Raw genomic sequence first — 14,852 nt, 5'->3', positions numbered from 1 at the left:
GAGGTTATTTTTATTAGAGAGAAGAAGGTTATGAGGTGACCAAATTGAGGCATACAAGATGATCAGAGGATTAGATAAGGTGGATAGTGAGAGCCTTTTTCCTCGGATGGTGAAGGCTAACACGAGGGGACATAGCTTTAAATTAAGGGGTGGTATTTATAGGATGGATGTCAGAGGTAGGATCTTTACTCAGAGGGTAATAAGGGTGTGGAATGCCCTGCCTGCAGCAGTTGTGGACTTGCCAACTTTAAGGGCGTTCACATGGTCAGTGGATAGGCATATGGATAACATTGGAATAGTTTAGGTTAGAGGGTCATTAGATTGGTTCCGCTTGTCAGCGCAACATCGAGGGCCGAAGGGCCTGTACTGCGCTATACTGCTCTATGTTCTAGTAGAGGCAGGTACAATTTTGTCTTTCAAAAAGCGTTTTGACAGCTACACAGATAAGATGGGTATAGAGGGAAATTAGCCAAATGCAGGCAATTGGGACTAGCTTAGGGGTTTTAAAAAAAAGGGCAGCATGGACCAGTTGGATGAAAGGGCCTGTTTTCATGCTTGTAAACCTCTACGACCTATCCCTGCAGCCTCACACATTTACCTTAGCCAAGTCCCCTTATCGCCACATCTTGGGAAACTAAAGGGAAATTTACCCCTTAGTAAATTAACCGGGGGTGGGGGGAGGAGGGGGACTGGAGCACCCGGAGGAAACCCACGCAGATGCGAGGAGAGCATATAAACTGCACAGAATTTCACAGTAACTTAACTGCAGCGTTAAAACAAGCTTCCTTGTGACGCTAATCAATAATTTAACTGAAGTCACCCAAGCCAGGAACTGAAACTGGATCCCTGGCACCGTGAGGGAGCAGTGCTAATTACTGTGCCACTGTGTCACTCATGTCTACTTAGGGTCGTGAATTTCACCATGGCTCTTCATGTGACTGACCAAACCCACTGATCTATAAATAATGTTTAAAATGATTTGGGAATATATCGCCATTCCTTCAGTCACTGGGACAAACTCCTGGAATTCCCTCCCTACCAGCAGGGTGGATGTACCTACACCACATGGACTGCAGGGGTTCAAATCCCATACGTCACATTGCCCCTCACAAACATGGCGCCAAGCCGCTGCACATATTGCCCCCCACAAACATGGCGGCCACAAATGATACACTTCCGGCACAATGGCGGCAGTCAGCCCAGGCCCAGCACGACAAGCCGCGGCTCCATTTGGTTCAAAACGGGATGACCAGGAAGTTATTTCCCGGGGTGTGAGTTTGGACAACATGTTTACAAAGCCTATTCACCCGCCGGCCGGATCTACCGCTCTCTGCGCACCGCCCTTTACCTCGTACTGATCTCGCATCAGCCTTTCACCGTCCCTCTGTCCGTCACCATTACCAGCACTGCGCATGCCTGAGAGCATGTCTCTCTCTCTCCCCCCCCGCCCCCCCAACCTCAATCATTCCGATTGGTTGGAGGACCAGCCGCACCCGCTCGGTCTTCCAGCCCCGCCCCTCATTCACTCCGATTGGTTGGAGGACTACCGGCTCCCACGCGGTCCTCCAGCCCCGCCCCCTTCCCCTATTGGGCCGGCGCCACTGTCAATCAGTCCCCGGGCATTGTGACGCGTAGCATGCGTAGTGAGGCTCACGTCCAGGCTCATCTTCAGGTGGGAAGGAGGTGGATAAGCGGAGGCAGCGTCAGGGGCAGTGGGTGGGAGGGGAGGATCCACCCCCCCGGAGGGGGACTCAACACCCCATCCCCCAGTGAAGAAAATGATCAGCTTAATATGAGGTAGGTCCATTCAAAAGGAGGCGGCTCTGGAGAGGGTGCAGAAAAGATTTACCAGGATGTTTCCCTGGTATGGAGGGCATTAGTTATGAGGAGAGGTTGGAGAATCTTGGTTTGTTCTCACTGGAATGACGGAGGGTGAGGGGAGACCTGATAGAAGTCTATAAGATTATGAGAGGCATGGACAGAGTGGATAGTCAGAAGCTTTTCCCCAGGGTGGGAGAATCAATTACTCGGGGGGCCACAGGTTTAAGGTGCGAGGGACAAGGTTTAAAGGAGATTTTGAGACAAGTTTTTTACAAGCGAAGGTGGTGGGTGCCTGGAATTTGCTGCCGGGAGTGATAGTGGAAACAGATATGATCGTGATCAGCTGAGATTTTCTGCATTTCATCGATCACCACAGGATTCCTTTCACAGAGCGCATCGCTGAAAGGACTTTCTGTGTGATGTTCCTGAGCAGAACGTTCATGTTTTGACACACGTCTCAAAACTCATCATTCAGAAACTGAGCTGGTGCCTCAGGTTCAGCTCCAAGGGAAGGTTTAATGTTGGGATATGATGGCATCCTCTAATAATTTTTATACATTGTACACTCTGCACTAGTGTCTTGTATGAGTCTTATATACCCTTCATCATCTGCTCCTGTATCTTGAAGCAGGACTTTTCAATCTTTGGCAAATAGTGTGAACAAATCGTCTGTGGAGCTTTAAGATAATTTACATCTTTCCCTTCTGATTTTTAATCAAAGCTCTCATTATTCTTTCTCAAACATTCAGATCGGAAATGTCAGGTATTTTCACTGTTACCACATCATAATCCTGACCGCCTTATGGTGAAGGAGGAAACTAGTTCCGATCTTTACTTGGTATAGATTTATTCATAGAGTGAAACATTACAGGTATCTAACTCTTAATACTATTCCATGCTCTGTCAGTAAGTGTCTATATGTGCTCATGTAAACATCTAATCAATATCCACTGCTTGTATATATTTAATCCCAAATTATACAATTAACACCCAGAGTATTTAAAAGGTCTGTAATCAGTGTGACTGCCATAATGTCTCAGCAGGTTGGATGTCTCAGTGAATCCTTTCCTACACTCAGAGCAGGTGAACAGCCTCTCTCCTCCGTGTGAACTTGCTTGTGTTTCCGCAGGCTGGAAGGATCAGCAAATCCCTTCCCACAGTCAGAACAGGTGAAAGGCTTCTCCCCGGTGTGAACTCGACGGTGCGCACGCAGACTAGACGACTCAGTGAATCCCTTCCCACACACACAGCAGGCGAACGGCCTCTCCCCAGTGTGAACTCGCCGGTGTTTCCAGAGGCTGGAGGGATCAGTGAATCCCTTCCCACACTCAGTGCAACTGAACGGTCTTTCCCCAGAGTGAATTCGCTGGTGTGTCAGCAGATTAGTGGACCGAGTAAATCTCTTCCCACACACAGAGCAGGGGAACGGCCTCTCTCCAGTGTGAACTGCCTGGTGTCGCAGCAAGGTTGATAACTGAGTGAATCCCTTCCCACACACGGAGCAGGTGAATGACCTCTCCCCAGTGTGAACTGCCTGGTGGTTCTGCAGGGTAGATGATGCACTGAATCCTCTTCCACACACGGTGCAGGTGAATGGCCTGTCTCCGGTGTGGACTCGCTGGTGTATCAGCAGGTGAGATGACCGAGTGAATCCCTTCCCGCAGTCAGAGCAGGCGTACGGCCTCTCCCCGGTGTGAACTCTCCGGTGCTTCTGCAGAGCAGAGGAATTACTGAATCCCTTCCCACACTCTGAGCAGCTGAGCACTTTCTCCCGGGCGTGTATTCGCTGGTGTCTCTGCAGGTTGGACGAAAGAGTGAATCCCTTCCCACACACGGAGCAAGGGAATGACCTCTCCCCGGTGTGAACTCGCTTGTGTCTCCGGAGGCTGGACAAATCCCCGAACCCCTTCCCACACTCAGTGCAGGCGAAAGGCCTCTCCCCCGTGTGAATGCGTCCGTGCGTCAGAAGACGGGAGGAATCAGTGAAACCCTTCCCACATTCAGAGCAGGTGAACGGCCTCTCCCCAGTGTGGATTTTCTGATGGGTCAGCAGGTTGGATAACTGAGAGAATCCCTTCCCACAATCAGGGCAGGTGAATGGCTTCTCCCCAGTGTGACTGCGTCGATGGATCTCCAGCTCACACGGTGCTTTGAATCCTTTCCCACAGTCCCCACATTTCCACTGTTTCTCCCCGATGCGGGGGGCCTGCTGTCCCTCCAGGTTTGACAATCAGATGAAGCCCCGTCCTCACCGAGAACAGATGTACAGTCCCTCTCAACGTAAACGGTGCAATGCTTTTCAGACTGTGTAACCTGATCACACACTCAGGTTTGTACTTCTCACTGCTTTTCCAGTCACACTGATGTTCAATCTTTTCCCACAGACAGAAAAAAAACCCCAAAAAATCTCCTTCTAGAGTCCAAGGCCGATGATATTCACGTTGTGATTAATCGAGTGAATCTATCAGATCTGAACGTGATGTTTTGTTTTGATATTTCTGTCCTGTAAATCCTCCCCTTCTAATATCCTGTGAAAGAAGTTTACAAAAGTCAACGCTGTGCGCATAGAAAAGAAATTCAGAATGGACAATTCTCAATTAAACTTTTTTTTATTCCTGAAAAGTTGTAAATTTCTGTCCCACACACTCTGCACCAAATAGTCACTCTCCCGATTCTGCTGGTTCATGCTCCAGGACACACACAGACCTGAAAATCTTCAGGCAAGCTGTTCACTGATATATCCCTTATATAACTGGACTATAATTTGTGTAAAAGCGCTATGTTACTTCATTAGAGAGAGGTGGGGAATATGTGTACAAGGTTTGTTTGGACTTCAAGTGGCCATAAACTGGAATTCACCCCACATGAGGATGGTAGAAGCAGAGAGAACCCATGATTTCAAATAATGTTAGTCATTCAAAAGAAATAAACCTTTAAGACAGTGATACAGAGGGGGAATGGGACCAACTGGATTGTTCTATGGAGAGTTGACATGGATTTGAATTGTCAAATGGACATTTTTTGTACTATAATGTCTCACTGACTGGAAATATATAACATAACTGCATTATCATATTCCAGTAAAAAGTCTGACAACACCAGGTTTTAGTCCAACCTATTTATTTGATAATATTATAATATTATGTGTTTACACCAGTCCAACGCCGGCATACCCACATCATTATTATATTCCAAGAATAGAAAGAAAAATAAATGTAACTTACTGCAGCATCAACAATATATCCAACATGTACAATAACAAAACTAGAAATACCTCTCCATAGAGACTGATAATCTTCAAATAAACAATTCCTAGACAATCCTAATGGAATAAAGCAAAGAATAAGGTTTCATTAATTTTATACTTTCACTGCAATAATTAAACTAAAATCAACATTAACAAAGCATGCATTCACAAACAATGATACTTGTTACAGACAGGGTAAATTTGCCTTTAAATACTTCAGACAGGTTCCACAAAAATCACAAACATTTACAAATGTTTACAAATATTTACAAACATCACAAACCAGCCTCCCATCCATTGACTCTGTCTGCACTTCCCACTGCCTCGGGGAAGCAGCCAGCATAATTAAGGACCCCACACACCCTGGACATTCTCTATTCCACCTTCATCCATCGGGAAAAAAATACAAAATTCTGAGGTCACGTACCGACCGACTCAAGAACAGCATCTTCCCTGCTGCTGTCAGACTTTTGAATGGATCTACCTTACATTCAGTTGATCTTTCTCTACACCCTAGCTGTGACTGTAACACTACATACTGCATTCTCTTGTTTCCTTCTCTATGAATAGTATGCTTTGTCTGAATAACATGCAAGAAAAAAATACTTTTCAGTGTAAGTTAACACATGTGACAATAATAAATCAAATCAAATCAAACATTTCCTCCCTCCACACATTTGGCTCTAATTCCAGTTACAGAGTCCCACAACTCTCTGTATTTCCCAGGTATAGGTTCAGCTCATTTCCTTTTACAGGAGGTTGGACTAAACTCTCCCTGCAGCCCATTCCCACAGACAGCCCCAGGAGTCACAGCCTCTGGATCTCTCACTGGTAGATTCTCCCACTCAGCTGCTTTTTCCAGCTGCTCAGACTCCCTTCCTCTCCATCTCCCACTCACAGCCTCACTATTCACTAAGTGAACTCTTCCCCTTCCCTCCTGAAAACCTCCCTGCCTGTTCACTGTCTGTAACACAAACTGTTTTACTCACTGATGTGGGGACACAGGAAGAAGGTTCAGTCTGTGTGAAGCTCAACCTCCTACGTCACAAAGCCCACCCACTGATTGGCAGGAGTACAAGAGTCCTTCCGGTCTGCCAGGGCTTCCGATTGGCCAGAACTCGGGGGCGGGGCAAAAATGATTCTGTTCCCGGGGGCGGTGTGGGGAGGATCGGCGTCCGGGCCTGCGTACCGGAACCCGGTGACGTCACCGCGTAGCAGAGTGATTCCTACTGGCTGATTCAGGCAGGACTCGACTGTGACGTCACAAGGCGGACGTAGTCCCATGAGCAGCGTGATTTCTATTGGCTGATTCAGGCAGGGCTCATTTGTGACGTCACAATACGGAAGTAGTCATGCGAGCAGAGTGATTCCTATTGGCTGATTCAGGCAGGGTCCTATTATGACGTCACAAGGCGGAAGTTGCCCCGTGAGCTTCAGAGTGAAACTTCCTCCTCTGGGCAACATCTGGGAGGAAATCAGTGTCTCCCCCTTTCCATTTCTATTCTCATTCTGGGGGAAATTGGGGACCTGCAGCAACTGAAGGAAAAGGAAGTGAATGCAGACTCTGGAAAGGTTACAGACGGACATCGAAATTAGGAGTATCATTAGGCCCAGGTATCTTTTCTCTTTCTCTCTCAAAGACATTGGCAACCTTTAACTCCCTCAGTTTGACAGGTTTACTTATCTGGATAATAGGATAGCCTCTTATCCAATGTTCACAATTAAAGGGGGAGTTTTCCTAGGAGAGGACTAATATTTAAATGAACAATAAATTAGTATGGGACAGATATGTTTAACGTAGTTATATGTTATATATTAGGTTATTTATGCTTGTTATTTCTTGTCTTGGAATATATAGCACTTTGTCAATGTTACCTGTTTGATTTGATATCCCATGTCCAAAAATGTGCAGATAAAAGCAAATTACTACAGATGCTGGAATCTGAAACCAAAAGAGAAAATTCTGGAAAATCTCAGCAGGTCTGGTAGCATGTAAGGAGAGGAAAGAGCTGACATTTCGAGTCTAGATGACCCTTTGTCAATGCTAAAAGGCATTAAATAGGGGGATATTTATACTGCAGGGTGAGGGACTGAACGATGAGTCATAGACACAGAAACTAGGGGAAAAGGCTGCTAACGGCAGTCCATAGAGAGAATAACGGGTGTGGATGGCCTAATGGCAGAGAAGCTGAAATCAGAGAGTAAGCTGTGCCAGATGAAAATGGGGGGGAGGGGGAGAATGGGTGGGAGAGAGGTAATATTTAGAAGAAGGGGAAAAGGGGAAGCACAGGAGTTTCTATGGCAATGACTCGTCTTTCATTCCCTCCCCCTGCATATGAATATCTCCCACTTTCTACGCCTTTCAGCTTTGACAAAGGGTCATCTCGACTTGAAACATCAGCTCTTTTCTGTCCTTATAGATACTGCCAGACCTGCCAAGATTTTCCAGCATTTTCTCTTTTGGTGCCAAAGATATGTCGATTAGGTTGATTGACCATAATAAATTGGCCACAGTGTTGGGGGATTAACGGGTAAGTATGTGGGGTTGCAGGAATAGGTCCTCGGTGGGATTGTGGTTGGTATGGACTCGGTGGGCCGAATGGCCTTCTGCACTGCAGGGATTCTATCCTTGGATTAGGGTATAATGAAAAGTATTGTTTTTTGCATGCTCTCGAGGCAAAGCATACTGTACATAGAAAAGGAAAGGAGAGGGTAGAATATGTAGTGTAACAGTCATATATATTTCCAGTGATGCAAACATTACAGCATAGAAGAAATCCATTTGGCAACTCAAATCCATGGCAACTCTCTGTAGAGCAATTCAGACCATTCCATTCTCCCTCTATATCTTCATTCTCCTGAGTTTCATGTCACAAATAGGCAGTCTTGATGATGATGTGGATGTTATTCGGTCCGCCTTGTTGTCCAACAAGGGACATACACGCGGTAGGTCATGCGAGGGCTGCTCTTGGATGTTGCATCAGGAGTTGCCTAGTGCTTCATGTCGTTAGTGTGTGCTTAAACTGGACCAGCTGACTGGCAACACGACAGCTCAGTGACTATCACTGTTTGCTGTGCAGACACATGGATTTGGGCCGGTGTCTGTGGGAGTTTGCACATTCTCCCCGTGCTTGCATGGGTTTTCTCTGGGTGCTCCGGTTTCCTCCCACACCCCAAAGATGTGCTCTTAGGCTGATTGGTGTAACAAATTGTCCCTAAATTAGCCTTCCCTCAATCTGGTTATAATTCCTTTATTCTGGAGTCCAATAGGTGTAGACAAAGATCAGAGGGAGAAGAGGGCACTCACAATGTTAAAATGGCGGCGTGGGCTCGTTGGGCCGAAGGGCCTGTTTCCCGTGCTGTTTTGTTCTTTGTGTGGCTGGAAGCTCACCTTGGGGTGAAATATTTCACCCCAAGACAGTTGCCAGGAAGAGGGATAGATTTGCTGGTGAGGGAATGGAAGTTGTATAGGGAACTGAACTCAATGGGTTCAGTCTTCCCAGTATTTATATGGAAGAAATTTCTGTTCTTTTAGTAGTGGATGTCAGACAAGTCAGAATGGTTTGTGAGTTAGAAGGGAGCTTGGAGGTGATGGTGTTCACACCTACCTGCTACCTTGGTCCTTACAGATGATGGAGATTGAGAGTTTGGGGGATTCTGTCAAAGTTCCTGTCGAGTTTAGATGTTTGAAATCCCTCTCCTTTGCCACTGCCTCTCCCATTTCTCTCTGTCACCTCACACAGTGCCCAGATTCTTGTGTAGCCCCAGCCCAGGTGGCACATACCCATCCCTGAAGGACATTAGTGAACCAGCTGGGTTTTTATGACAATTCAGAAGCTTTTATGTTTATCTTTTCCTCACTCCCACAAAATATCAGACTCATTCAGCTCAATTTCACTACTTGCTTTTGTGGGTTCTTTCTCACTCCCTTTTCTCTGTTTTAAATCAGTTTGATCGGGTGTTAGAAGAGGAGGATTTGCAGTGGGGAAACGAAAACCAAACATGGTTTTGGAACCTGATGGAGTTGGCCAAGTGATTGTAACCTGAATATCGTTGTGTTTTGAATATAGAAGAAAAATGCACCGTTGACAGTGGGGAGAAACTGTACATGTGATCTGTGTGTGGACGAGACTTCAACCAACCATCCAGCCTTTTGGAACATAATTGCAGTCAGAACAAGGAGATGGCATGGAAATGTGGGGACTGTGGGAAGGGATTCAAATACCCATCACAGCTGGAAACTCATCGACGCAGCCACACCGGGGAGAGGCCGTTCACCTGCTCCCGATGTGGGAGGGGATTCATTCAGTCATCCAGCTTGCGTATACACCAAAGGATTCACACTAAGGAGAGGCCGTTCACCTGCTGTGTGTGCGGGAAGGGCTTCAATCAGTCATTCAACCTCGCATTACACCAGCGAGTTCACACTGGGGAGAGGCCGTTCACTTGCTCCCAGTGTGGGAAGGGATTCAGCCAGCCGGCCAATCTAGCGAAACACCAGCGAATTCACACGGAGGACAGACCATTCACCTGCCCCATGTGTGGAAAGAAATTCAAGGAGTCATCCAACCGAGCAAAACACCAGCGGGTTCACACTGGGGAGAGGCCGTTCACCTGCTCCCAGTGTGGGAAGGGATTCACTCACTCAGCCAATCTGCTGAGACACCAGCGGGTTCACACTGGGGAGAAGCCATACATCTGCTGTGTGTGTGGGAAGGGATTCAGTCAGTCGTCCACTCTGCTGACACACCAGCGGATTCACAAGTAACTATTGTGATTGGATTTTGCTGTTTTTCATATTGAGACTGAGCCGCATTCCTTTGGGTTTGTTTCTGCAGGATTGAAAAATAACCCCAGTTCTGTTACATAGAAACATGCGTAGAAAATAGAATCAGGAATAGGCCATTTGGCCCTTCGAGCCTGCCCCACCGTTCAGGATTATCATGGTTGATCATCAAAATCAATATCCTGATCATGTTACAACTGTACAAAACTCTGGTGCGGCCGCACTTGGAGTATTGCGTACAGTTCTGGTCGCCGCATTATAAGAAAGATGTGGAGGCATTGGAAAGGGTGCAGAGGAGGTTTACCAGGATGTTGCCTGGTATGGTGGGAAGGTCTTATGAGGAAAGGCTGAGGGACTTGAGGTTATTTTCATTGGAGAGAAGAAGGTTATGAGGTGAGGAGAAGGTAGAGGATGTTTCGAGAGTAGCCTAGTACTTTGCGTCTTTTGTGTATGCTTAAAACTGGACCAGCAGATGGGCACCACAACAGCTCAGTGACTATCACTTTGCTGTGCAGATACATGGATTTGGGCCAGTATCTGTGGGAGTTTGTGCATTCTCCCCATGCTTGCGTGGGTTTCCTCCAGGTGCTCTGGTTTCCTCCCACACCCCAAAGATGTGCTCTTAGGCTGATGTAACAAATTGTCCCTAAATTATTCTCCCCTGAATCTGGTTTCCAATGGGGGTACCATAAGCATAGACATGGGTCAAGGGAGGTGTAGGAAAAACACATTGTCAAGATGGCGGCGCGGGCTCGTTGGGCCGAAGGGCCTGTTTCCCGTGCTGTGTTGTTCTTTGTTCAGTGCTAACCCACTGTGTCACTGTGCCCCCGGGAATCGAACCTGGGTCCCTGCAACTACGAGGCAGCAGTGCCAACCCACTGTGTCACTGTGCCCCCGGGAATCGAACCTGGGTCCCTGCAACTACGTGGCAGCAGTGCCAACCCACTGTGTCACTGTGCCCCCAGGAATCGAACCTGGGTCCCTGCAACTACGTGGCAGCAGTGCCAACCCACTGTGTCACTGTGCCCCCGGGAATCGAACCTGGGTCCCTGCAACTACGTGGCAGCAGTGCCAACCCACTGTGTCACTGTGCCACCCCAAAATTGTCAATTACTCATTTCTGATCAATGTTTTTCACACTGATGAGAGACTGGGTTCAGGGGATCATTCCAGTTCACTGTATACCCAGTTCACACTGGGCTGTTCATCTGCTTTGAGTTTGGGAAGAGATTCATTGTTTGGAGGTCAGATTTATAGTGTCTAGTTTTTGGGGGTCACTGTGGGTGGTTTTCTCTTACTTATCATTACATGTTTAAAGATGAAGATAGAATTTGAAGAAGGCGACAACAGGAATTCTCATCCTCTTCAACACGAAACTAAACTCACTGTTAATTCCTCCTCAGTAACAATTTTTATAATAACTGAGAGAGGTTTAGGGCAGAGATTACTGATACAATCCCAGATTGTAATAACTGAGAGAGGTTTAGGGCAGAGATTACTGATACAATCCCAGATTGTAATAACTGAGAGAGGTTTAGGGCAGAGATTACTGATACAAGGCCCAGATTGTAATAACTGAGAGAGATTTAGGACAGAGATTATTGATACAAGGCCCAGATTGTAATAACTGAGAGAGATTTAGGACAGAGATTATTGATACAAGGCCCAGATTGTAATAACTGAGAGAGGTTTAGGGCAGAGATTACTGATACAATCCCAGATTATAATAACTGAGAGAGGTTTAGGGCAGAGATTACTGATACAAGGCCCAGATTGTAATAACTGAGAGAGCTTTAGGACAGAGATTACTGATACAATCCCAGATTGTAATAACTGAGAGAGGTTTAGGACAGAGATTACTGATACAAGACCCAGACTGTAATAACTGAGAGAGGTTTAGGGCAGAGATTACTGATACAATCCCAGATTGTAATAACTGAGAGAGATTTAGGACAGAGATTACTGATGCAAGGCCCAGATTGTAATAACTGAGAGAGGTTTAGGACAGAGATTACTGATACAAGGCCCAGATTGTAATAACGAAGAGAGGTTTAGGGCAGAGTTTACTGATACAATCCCAGATTGTAATAACCGAGAGAGGTTTAGGGCAGAGATTACTGATACAAGGCCCAGACTGTAATAACTGAGAGAGGTTTAGGGCAGAGATTACTGATACAAGGCCCAGATTGTAATAACCGAGAGGCATTCAGGGCAGAGATTACTGATAGGAGGCCCAGATTGTAATAACTGAGAGAGGTTTAGGGCAGGGTTTACTGATACAAATCTGCTGTCCTTACCCGGTCTGGCCTACATGTGACTCCAGATCCACAGTAATGTGGTTTACTCTGAACTGCCCTCGGGAACCGAGAGATGGGCAATAAATGGTGGGCCAGCCAGCGATGCCCAGTCCCATTAATGAATAAAAATCAAACCTCTCCATCTCACTCCCATTCCTCCTTCCTGATGCCTAACCAACATTTTATATAATTCCAGCATCACCTCCCCACTCTTAAACTCTGTCCCTCGGATAATAAAGAAGTGAACCGTGTGTCTCCTTAACCACTTTATCCACCTGTCCTGTTACCTTAAGGGACCGGTGTACATGCACACCGAGCTCCCTCTGATCCTCGGAGCTTCCCGGGATCCTACTGTTCATCATGTAGTTCCCTTGTCTTGTTTGCCCTGCCCGAGTGCATCACCTCACACTGATCCCCATTGCCACTGATCAGCCCGTCTCTATCCCCCTGGAATCTAAGGCTATCCTCCCATTTACCACCCGAACAATTCTCCTATCATCCACAAACTTACTGATAAACCTCCTGCATTTAAGACTAAGTTATATAAATAAACCACAAACAACAAGGGCCCCAACATCGATCCCTGTGGGACCCCACTGGATACAGGCTTCCAGTCTGAAAATCCCCCCTCCCAGTCACCATTACCCTCTGCTTCCTGCCACTCAGCCAATTCTGGATCCAATTTGACACATGTCCTTGGATCCCATGGGATCTTAACTTCCCGATTAGTCTCCCGTGTGGGACCTTGTCAAAAGCCCTGCTGAAGTCCAAGAAGACTACGTCAGAAGCATTGCCCTCATCTACACATCTGGTCACTTCTTTGAAAAAATGGTGCAGTTCTGGGATCCCCGGGATAGGACGGATGTGGTAGAACTGGAAAGGGGGTAGAGGAGATTTACCATGATGTTACCTGGCCTGGAGAGTTTCACTTCATTGACTCATAGAATTCTTACAAAGCAGAAGGAGGACATTCAGCCTTTCAAATCGGATGTTCCGCCAACGAGCAGCGGCCGGGCCGGAATGGGCAAGAGGTGACACTGGGCGGAGCAGCCTGATTTTTCCTGATGCCCCCCACCTCATCAAATTGAGTTAGCGATAACCCCACCTGCCCCGTGTTCCCCCCAAATACATTTGCCCCAGTGTCAGCATGGTGGGACAGTGGTTAACACTGCAGCCTCACTGTGCCAGGGACCTGTGGGGCATTTGCACATTGTCCCCGTGTCTGTGTGGGTTTCCTTCCCCAGTCTGAAAGACCTGCTGGGTTAGGGGGCATTGGGCCGGGCGTCTTTCTTTATTTTCTGTCTTTATGTTCCTTTTTTCCCTTTTTCTCCCTCAGTGTTACCCCAACAGGAATGTGGAGACTAGGGCAATTCTCACAGTAACTTCATTGCAGTGTTAATGTAAGCCCACTTATTAATGACACTAATAAATAAACTTAAACTGCGGGTCTCGGTGCTGCTGTGACAATGCACCCTCTTGTTTAAACACTCTGCAATGCTGAGACTGGGGAGAGGAGTGAACAACAGGGAGCAGCATTGCAGCTTCTCTCCCCCCATTGAAACTGGGATTGTTGCTCCATCTGCTGCACCATCCCCACCACATCCACTGGGGGGCAATCTGGACAATGGGCTGCAGGCAGACCTCACTGCGCCTGCGCCACAATCGCACCCAACGCCGGCGGCGTCCATCTTACGTTGCCAGGGGAGACGACGTCCCGCGCGCTGCACTCTGGGGGAATTCCGGGCCGGAGTGGGCAAGAGGTGACGCTGGGCGGAGCAGCGCCCGGGCGTGTTACAGCGACCCCCGGTGGTCAGGAAGGGAAATAGCAGCAGCGCAGTCTCTGCCCAAAGGCTTCCCCAGTTCAGCTGCTCAGAGACACTGGGAACCTCTTCAACTGGAAACTTCAGCTTCTCACATTCACCCCCTGTGTTCAGTCATTGTTTAATAGACAAGCTCTGTAGGGAAACTAGAAACAACTTGTTCACATTAAAGGGGATGGGAATCTGGACCATTCTGCTCAAAAGGCTCTGCTTGCCCTGAAATTTCAATTCAAATGTTCAGGATGAGAATTTATCGATGCAAGTCATGTTGTATGTGGAACACTCATGATGCCACAATAAGATCAGTGCAGACATCTCACAGGATTGTGTGACTGGAGAAGATGTCAGAGGTGGAATGGTTAAATACAGAGCTGAAATTCAGTTTTGGGTAAAGAAAAATGGCAGTACAAAGAAAACAAAGAAAAGGAGCATGCCCTTCGGCCCTTCAAACCTTCACTGACCATCCTGCCATAAGATAAGAACATAAGAAATAGGAGCAGGAGTCGGCCATCTAGCCCTTCGAGCCTGCCCCGCCATTCAATAAGATCATGGCTGATCTGAAGTGGATCAGTTCCACTTTCCCGCTTTCTCCCCATAACCCTTAATTCCCTTGTCTGTGAAAAACCTATTTACCCGTGACTTAAATATATTTAGTGAGGTAGCCTCCACCACTTCAACGGGCAGAGAACCGCCAGATGCAAATGGTCACTAAAAGCACGTGATTTTTTTTCATTCAATGTGGCAGCAACAACAAGTAGGTCAAATGCTTTGAGTGATCATTTGCAGACACCTCGTTATTTTTAAACTCCAGTCTGCTGGCAAAGAAGATCAAAATGTAATTTCCCTTCCAATTATCTGCTGCACCTACATGCTAACTTTAA

General features: G+C 47.0%; 1 protein-coding gene across 1 annotated transcript in view; it reads right to left on the bottom strand.

The window, feature by feature from the left end:
• Positions 1 to 2,661: 2,661 nt before the first annotated feature.
• Positions 2,662 to 14,852, bottom strand: part of LOC145362417 (uncharacterized) — a 1,142,232-nt gene continuing 1,130,041 nt past the window's right edge. The window contains exon 7 of the mRNA XM_080218454.1: positions 2,662 to 3,922. Within this exon, the coding sequence (XP_080074580.1) occupies positions 2,858 to 3,922 (1,065 nt within the window). The 3' untranslated portion in view covers positions 2,662 to 2,857. The remainder of the gene's footprint in view (positions 3,923 to 14,852) is intronic.

The sequence above is a fragment of the Carcharhinus amblyrhynchos genome, unplaced genomic scaffold, assembly GCF_965287045.1.
Source record: "Carcharhinus amblyrhynchos unplaced genomic scaffold, sCarAmb.v2.hapA scaffold_38, whole genome shotgun sequence".
Classification (NCBI taxonomy): domain Eukaryota; kingdom Metazoa; phylum Chordata; class Chondrichthyes; order Carcharhiniformes; family Carcharhinidae; genus Carcharhinus; species Carcharhinus amblyrhynchos.
This window is presented reverse-complemented; position numbering and strand designations above follow the sequence as displayed.